The sequence below is a fragment of the Amphiprion ocellaris genome, chromosome 17 (genome assembly GCF_022539595.1).
Source record: "Amphiprion ocellaris isolate individual 3 ecotype Okinawa chromosome 17, ASM2253959v1, whole genome shotgun sequence".
In the NCBI taxonomy this organism is placed as follows: Eukaryota; Metazoa; Chordata; class Actinopteri; family Pomacentridae; genus Amphiprion; species Amphiprion ocellaris.
The window spans coordinates 27,122,761-27,131,807 of NC_072782.1; the positions used below are offsets into that span (position 1 = coordinate 27,122,761).

The 9,047-nt window shown below is 36.7% G+C and overlaps 1 protein-coding gene across 2 annotated transcripts in view; it reads left to right on the top strand.

The window, feature by feature from the left end:
* The window catches only part of gsna (gelsolin a), a 30,203-nt gene extending 21,173 nt beyond the window's left edge, over positions 1-9,030 (top strand). For both annotated transcript variants that reach the window (XM_023266410.3, XM_023266411.3), the window contains 6 exons: positions 1,834-2,004; positions 3,563-3,737; positions 5,581-5,702; positions 6,367-6,444; positions 6,542-6,602; positions 8,216-9,030. In XM_023266410.3, coding sequence (XP_023122178.2) covers positions 1,834-2,004; positions 3,563-3,737; positions 5,581-5,702; positions 6,367-6,444; positions 6,542-6,602; positions 8,216-8,385 — 777 coding nt within the window. In that variant the 3' untranslated portion in view covers positions 8,386-9,030. The remainder of the gene's footprint in view (positions 1-1,833; positions 2,005-3,562; positions 3,738-5,580; positions 5,703-6,366; positions 6,445-6,541; positions 6,603-8,215) is intronic.
* The last annotated feature ends 17 nt before the right edge of the window (positions 9,031-9,047 follow it).

Genomic DNA, 9,047 nt, shown 5'->3' on the forward strand with positions numbered 1-9,047 from the left:
AACACAAACAGGACATTCCAGTAGGGATGTTGATGGGAGTTTCCCTCCCTCTTCTGTCGCCGACTCGTCTGCTCACATAAATTAGCAGCTCTTTTTCCAAACTCAGCTCTGACATTATTATATCTCAGCCTGAGCGCTAAAGTTTGTTAAACAAGCATGACCACGTTGTCTAGAAATAACGGATGGTGTAAAAGTTGAGTAAAAGTGGCTCTGAAATCCTGTGAGTCTTTGCTGCTGCATGATTCTGTCTGTGTTTTTGAATCCATCCATTCAAACATCTGCAGCTGTTTATTCTTCCATGTTTCCTCTGCACTCATTTTCCTATTAGAGAACAGCTGCCTTGCAAATGTCACATCTGTCAAACTAAACTAATTTACCTGGTTCGTGTTGGGCGTCATCTGAATGTTATTTGATAGTAATGCTGACAAAATGCATGAGTTTTGATGCAGGTAACGGAGATACTATGAGAAATACACAAGTTTGTTTCTATAAAATCAGATTTTTGGTTAACAACAGACGAAGATATCAAATATTAAAAGTTGTCAATGATGTTTCATAGATAGAAAACAGCAGATGATGCCTAGAATCCATAAATAAATAAGAAAACTAGCTGCAAACATTAACATTTTGATGCACATTTGGGTCATTTTCAAGAGCAGCGATGGAAAGTAACTAAGTACATTTATTCAATTACTGTTCTAAAGTACAGTTTTGAGGTATTTCTACTTTATAATTTATATTTTTTCGCCATTTTATCCTTCCTCTCCACTACATTTACAAGGAAATATTCAACTTTCTATTCTCCTATATTTATTTAACAGCTTTAGTTAAGTTTAAAACAGAGATTTTGCATGATAAATAACATAACAAACTTTTAAAATGCAACACTTAGTTGAAGTTTGTAATAATGTGCAGTTGAAGCCACATTTTAGATTAATTCTAACTCCAAAAAACAGCGATTTTTCCCTCTAATTTGCTGTTTTTGTATCTAAAACTTGATATAAAGTGGCTCAAGCCTGCAGCAGCTACAATAATAACCTGCTGCTGATACACTGGTGCTTCACTATTAATAATATATATAATAATATAAACAAAACAGTACTTTTACTTTAATACTTTAGCTATATTTTACTGGTATGTACTTTTATTTAAGCAGAATTTTTTATGGAGGACTTTAACTTGTAATGGAGTACTTCTGCATTGCTATTCTGGTACTTTTACTTAAGTAGAGGATCTGAATATGAAAGAGAAACTGCACACTAACCCTCAGAAATAGGAAGTTGCATCAACAACCGCAACAAGCTACCGGCATGAAACGTCAAACATGTGTCCAAACTGCAGAAGAGAACAAAATGTGCCAGTTTTTAAACTTCATGAAATCCAAACAGCGTCTCTCCGTGACGTGATGTAAACTCATCAGTGAATCCTCCATTTGCTCAAGCGAGCTCAGGATTAGCATAATTTACAATGTTGACTGAATCAGGAGACGATCCGACTGCAACATCCTCACGGTTATGAATATTTATGTCGAGAAGCTGCACAGAACCAAGTTATTAAGCCGTTTTAGACACAACTTGCGTCAACTCTTTGTTTCCTAATTTCACAGATCTTTCCTCTGAGCACCTTGTGGCACAATAAACCCACAGCTCGACTCCCTGCTGCCATCTTGTGTCGGATTTTGGGATCGCAGCAGATATTTTATCACACAAGAATGCTGTGATTTGGTTGCACCACGTTGTGATAATTCAAAATGCATGAGGCGTTTTGTGTTGTGACTGACAGCAACAACCAGATAATTAGTTGCAGGGTTTAATAGTGGAGTTTGTGTTGCAGGTGAGGGTGGTGCAGGGGAAGGAGCCGGCTCACCTCATGAGTCTGTTCGGAGGGCAGCCGATGGTGGTGTACAAGGGAGGGACGTCCAGAGAAGGAGGTCAGTCGGCTCCTGCAGACGTCCGACTCTTCCAGGTTCGGTCCAACTCTGCAGGACACACCAGAGCTGTGGAGGTAAGAAAACATGTTGGTCAGACTCTAACTTTACCGCCGCTAGAGCTGATTTTTAAGGAAAACTCTGGTGATATTCTGTACATTGGTTGTTGTTGAGAAGTTCTTTGAAAGGATAAGTGTTTTCTGTGCAGTCAGAGGCTGATTATTTGTTCTTTAGTGTGGCATAACTCCACAGATATCCAAAAGTGATTTTATGATTATTCACTCAGTGACGTGTTTCTTCATTATGAGGAACATGCAAACACTGCAGCTTATTCTGAGCTGATTTTAGATCAATCATCATGCTTCTGTAACTCACAAATATACCAAATGTACATTAATCTACTGCTTCTACTCCTTCAAATAAGTGCACTATTTACTTTTATTTGACTGTATTCAAACAGTAAACAGTTTGCTCAATAGATTGCTCTCCATTGTCAAAATTAATCACACTACCCTGGTAAATTTCACTAAATGTTTACCCTTTTTCTAGCATGAATTTGCTGTAATAAACTAAGCCTTGTTCAGATTGAGATTTTAGGTTCACTGTGGTTTTTGGACAGAATTTTATTAAGTTCAATGGGCTAAAAATAGGAAAATAATTATATATTTTTTAGAAATCCCATCATATTTATCACTGTGGTCCACTAGCAGAAGAACTTACAGTAGGTTTAAAAACTTTATTGCTAGTGTGTGCGCGTTGATTGAAGCCGGGCTACAACATAATGTAGAAAACATATGATGGGTTGAATTATTGATCAATTTTAAAAATAAACTGTCTCCTCTGTCGCTTTTTGAGTGAATTAGTGCAGGAAATATTCACAGGGCATACAATTTGAATTAATAAAAAAATTATTAAAATTAATTATATTGAATTGATTGTTTTTTAAAAAATTTTAGTCATTTATTTTTTTACATTGACATGTTTTATTAAACATTTTTTAAATTTTTATTATCCCTTATTAATCCCATGAGGGGAAATTCAGATTTTCGCTTCTCTCCCCAATTGGTGGAGTCAGAGGGACGGGTCAGCCGCGATACAGCGCCCCCTGGAGCAGGAAGGGTTAAAGGCCTTCAAGGGCCCAACAGTGGCCACATCGGGGCTTGAACCGCTGACCTTCTGATCAGTAGTCCAGAGACTTAACCGTTGCACCACCACTGCCCCATAAACATAAACATGTCATTATTAAATGCATTCATTTACATTTTATTTTCTTATTCAAATGAATTACATTAACTATATTTTATGTATTTTTATTTTTTTACTTAATAAAATTATTTTATTAAAATATTATTTATCTACATATTACTAAATATTTATTAAAATTATTACAATAACATTATTCATTTTTATTTATTTTGTTGTATTTATTTATTGCTTATTCTTATATGCACTTTTATGTTTTATACATTTTTTAAAATATTTCATTTTATTAAATGCATTTATTTTACTTTTATAAAAATTTATATAAAATCTCATTTCATTAAATTATTAAATTAATAAAATTTTATTAAAAATCATTCATATTTTAAAACCGTGGTAGCAGAGCTGCACTACATTATCTCTGTTTTCATGCAGGTTGATGCAGTGGCGTCCAACCTGAACTCCAACGATGCTTTTATTCTGGTGACCCCCGGCGGTTCCTTCCACTGGGTCGGCGTCGGCGCCAGCGACACGGAGAAGCAGGGAGCCCAGCAGCTGTGCGACATCCTGGGAGTGTCGGCCTCCGAGCTGTCTGAAGGAGGAGAGACTGGTGAGGAAACACGACGAACACGGCTGCCTCAGATAAAACTGAAGCTCAGTGTTTGTATCGGTGTCGGCTACAAAGTGCAGCCTGGATGTGAAAACAGCTTTAATGTGAACCTAAACTCTCCTCTTTTACTATTTCTTATGTTCATCCATATTAAAACAAAGCAGGCCGGATTGCATCACCCCTCAGATGTTATCAGTAATCTTGTGATTTGCTTTCAGAGCTCGAGGTGAAGAAATTCGCTGCTAACAGTTTCACACATAAAACCACCTCAGGCTAAGAGTCAATATTTTATAAACAGTCTGCTTTTGAGGACTGGACTCAGCTGAGCTGCTAAAGACAAACAATAAATTGACCTTTTTATTTCTGTGAGCTTCAGCTAGCAGTTTGTAACATTTTCTACTCAAAATTATTGCAGTTGTAGACTAAATAAGACAAGTAGATCCATTTAACATGAAAAACTTTTGTTGTTTATTCATTTTTTACCTTTAAAGCTGCACATTAAAGCTGCAGTAATCAATATTTTTATGTAAATAATGGATCAAATTACTCTGTAATGTGAAAAGTAATGCTAATAGTAACAAACCTACAGAGAATTACAGCCACTACTGCAGGTCTGGGGTGCTTTTTTAGCCTCTTTCATTTAGCTTCCTGTTTTCTTTCATGACATTTATGCTGTCTGGTTCAGTCTCTTATCAATGTTGTTTTCAGCCACAGTCTCCAGTTATCAACAACCTCAAGCCAATAACTCACCATACTGTGCCTGACTTAACACAGCACCAGACTGCACAAAAATAAAGTTAACCACCAGCATTAGACCAATTTCACCTTAAAAAAAAAACTAAATACAATCAGACACAAACTCTACTAATGCTAACATTCAGGCTCTGCATCTGTTAGATAAATATAGTCAGCTCCATGCCAGTTAGTTAGCTTTAACAACTTTACAATTTGAACCTTTAGAAGTAATTTAGAAGCCTGTTCCTGTGTATTTTTAAAACCACACATCTGCCCTGAGCATCTATATAAGGCTGCATGAAGTCCCCTCCTAGCTAGTAAACATATTAGTGAGCGTTTAGCTACTGAAGAGCTCCATACTATTCTAAGAAGGGTGTATGAACCAGTTGGACTTTCTTTGATCAGACCAAACCTTTATCAATGCTAATGAGTTAGCAATAATAATAATTATAATGATAGTCTGTATTTCTAGTGCACTTTTTAAAAATCCAAGTTACAAAGTGCTTCATAAGGCAGCAGTAAAACAGACAAGTCATAAAACATTAGTAGAATTTGAAACAGGGTGGAGTAGAAAAACCAACAGTGTTCGAAAAGGTAAACGTGTTACTGAAACAAATAAAAGACAGTTCAAAAGACAGTTTTTAGTTGGGCCACTAGAATAGACAGGAAGTTACTTAAAAGTAGGAAATGTTTTTTGGGTTTTTTTTTGCTGCCCCCTACTGGCCAGAAAAAAAAAATCAATCAGTGCGGCTTTGAAGCTACAGTTTACAATTTGGAAACTGCGTTCACTCTTTTTCTAAAAATTAGATGAAAATAGCCATAACTCCACTTTTCTGTCTCTCCAACATGTTAACTTACAGTGCCCTCTTGCAAAACACAAAATGTGCTATTTTTACATTTCTAGTGAGATTTTTAGCCTCCTTTTGACTTCCAGTCTTTATGCTAAGCTAACAGCTACTGGGCTTCACATTTACCACCACACAGACATTAGATTTTCTCTTGAAACGTTGCAAACAAGTGAATAATTCTGTTTTTTAAAATGTTAAACTTCAGTTAAGTCTTGTACTTCCCTGTCTGAACACCTGCAGTGTTTCTCTTGTGGTTCCAGATCAGTTCTGGGAGGCTCTCGGTGGAAAGACAGAATATCGTACATCGACTCGACTGAAGGACAAGATGGACACTCATCCACCACGACTCTTCGCCTGCTCCAACAAGACTGGAAACTTTGTTGTGAGTCTTTAGTTGGAGAATCTCCTGCTAGATTTGTCCTAATCTTGAATTTCATACAATTTTTCTAACTTTCCACCTTCGCCTAATGGTCTTGTACATGAAGTAGGGGGTCCTCGGCTTATGACGTCCTCAACCTACGGCGTTACGTCAGAAGTGGTTACAGGCGGGTTCTCGGTTTACCACATACAGCATTTCGTTGTTATGACGGAACTGGTTACATGGAACTAGTTGGCGAGCGGAGCGGACAAATACGTCTTCACGCGGGAAGCGGAGTGGACGCATGTCGTCACCTTGGTTTGTGCTACATTCGCTAACATTTTGCACTTCATTATGGCTCCCAAGTGGAAGTCAGACTGTTCTGATGGCAGTGCTTCGAAGGAAAACCATCTCCATGGAACTGAAATTAGATATAATAAAATGCTCAGAACATGACTTCTACAAAGAACTGATCGATATCATGATGCATATAACGGCTTTGATTACATTTCTGTCGGAGTTCCAACTTAGGGTGAAAATTGACTTGCGTCGATCCGTAGGAACAGAACTCAGACGTAAGTCGAGGACCCCTTGGATTTTATTTGTGCAGACTTACAACAATTTCTTTAATTTCCGAAGCCTTTTGTTGACTCATTACATCCACTGAACACCTTTTTCCTCGTCTCAGATCGAGGAGGTTCCAGGTGAGATGACCCAAGATGACCTGGCCACTGATGACGTCATGATCCTGGACACCTGGGAGCAGGTAAAGAAACTTTTTTTTTTTAGCTGCACTGTAATAATTCAGAGCAGAGCCACTCCCAAAAAAACTAATAAATAATTAATCTTCTTCCTTTTTTCAGGTGTTTGTCTGGATCGGAAATGAGGCCCAGGAGGAGGAGAAGACTGAAGCGATGGCATCTGGTAAGAAAATATGGAAATAAAACTCAATATCATGTTATTGGCATATGATTAATAACAGGTGTGAAAAAGGTAAACAATGCTAGGACTGGAAATAATCACACTCGCCTGCAAAAAGCACAATTTTATAGATTTTATATAAGAAAAGACCTTAAATGGATGTCAGCATAGTAGAAGTTGAACTAAAGGCAATAATAAAGACTTAAAATAAACACAGGAGGATATAAGGATGAGAAAAATACAAATAAAGTGGGAAAAAATACATTTCAAATGAGAAAAACAAATGGTACAGGAGCTATTTTTAGGACAATATCAGCTCGACCATCTTTTTCATGCATAAAATATGGATATTCATAAAGATACTTGTGAAGTTTTAGCTTGATATATAAAATACTTTTCAAATTAAATGTCTTTTTTATTGTTTGTTGACCCACTTTCATCACGTTTCTTTGCATATTGAAAATTGAGGCTGAACAACAAAATGCATTGATAAGTACAAAAACAGACATAATAGAACTTATTTTTATGACAATTTCTGCTCATCCTACTCTATTTTCACAGCATAAAATATAGATATTTGTGAAGTTTTAGTTGGATATATAAAATACTTTTTGAGATAAATGTTTACATAACTTTCCAGTCAACCCGCATTCTCTTGCATATTTAAATTTGAGGAATATGTAGCAACGTCTCAGGAGCTTCTAAAATAAAATCTTGAAATTTTCACTATTATTTCTCATTATGGCAATAACTGACAATCTACAATATTGTACAAGTAGAATAAATAATCTGATTATGGTTGAGTTGAAATATGAAGAAAAAATTGAAGCTGTCACAAAAGTTCCATCTTAAAGCACATTTACAAAAAAAAAGATAACAGAAGTTAATTTTATTGATATTTTCTGGATATACTATGTACAATATTTGGATTTATCATTTTAAACTGCAGAATTCTGTTCGACTTCGATGAGGTTATCTAGAAATATCTTTTTTGTGGTACAACTTGTCATATTTCTCTATTAGTTACGACAGTTCAACAAAAATAACAATTTTTCATTTCTGGGTTAAAGTATTTTATATTAACAAAGGATTCTATATGTTTAGTTTTGTATTATTGTGACATGCAGCTACATTTAGTTCAGAAAATATCACTAGTTGACTCAGTTTTTTGTTAATTTGTGCTCAAAGATGGGACTTTTCATAACGGCTTGAGTTTTTTTTTTTTTTCATATTTTGACACCTATAACCCGAGACTATTGGAGGCCATTATGTCCAACATTACAGATGCTGAATCAGTGACATTATGAGAAATAACTGAAAATTCCAGACCTTTATCTTCAATACTTTCAGAAATATTGTTGATCATAGCTATAAATTTTAATGTGCAATAACGTGCTGAAAGTGGGTCGACGAGTAGTTTATAAAAAATGTCAGAATGTGAAAAAAAATCAAGCTAAAAATTCACAGATACCATGTTTAATGTCCTGAGTTTATGGTAAAAAAAAATATATTTCAAGTCGGAGATGGTTGAGGACAAGGAACCTGATGATTTGAGATGGAATTTGTCATTTGAGTTTCCTCTGCATCTGGCTCTAACTCAGACTTTCCCTCCACAGCGGTGCGCTACATCGAGACAGATCCGGCCAACCGGGACCGCAGGACGCCCATCGTCAGAATCAAGCAGGGCTTCGAGCCGCCCACGTTCACCGGCTGGTTCCTGGGATGGGACCACGACTACTGGACCACCGACCCGCTGGAGCGAGCCATGGCTGAGCTTTCAGTGTAACCTGAACCCCCTCCCCGACCTCGCCTTCGACCCCTCGCTGCTCCGCTACAAGCACCGAGCTCCTCTTAGCAAGACTCTTTTAGCTGCCAACACAACCTTAGATCGAGTTTTTTTTATTTGTCTCACGTTCTACAGCGGTGCCTTCACACCTGTAATGAAACCAACAGCCGGTAGGAAGAGGGCTTTAACGGATAAACACACACTCTGCTGGGTTTTGCACTAAATATAGTCGGATTCTTATTTTGTATTTTGACAATAAAATTAGTGAAGCGCAACAAACACAGTTTAAAGTTTAGCGAGCTGCAATATTAGAAAACTCACTGCCACAAAAACACGGCTCATAAAAAGCAATACAACCGATGCCTTAATATCAGTTCCTTCAGTTTACAGTAAGCCAGCTTTTTTTTTTTCTAAATAAAAAGGTACTGCTCCAGTTCCAGGATGACTTTCTAGATATATTGTTTGTACCTTTGTTTTAAATGTCACTTGTATTTATTTTTTAAGAAAAGCCACAGATTCGCACCAAGGAAGCTTGCAACTTTTAGCGGGAAACTGACGCTTAGCTGCTTTTAAAAACCATCTTCTGAGGTATCCCTTAAACCTTGTTACCATTTCAATTAAACCAAATAAAACATGTGAACTGTTTCCTGCCTCTGTTTTTA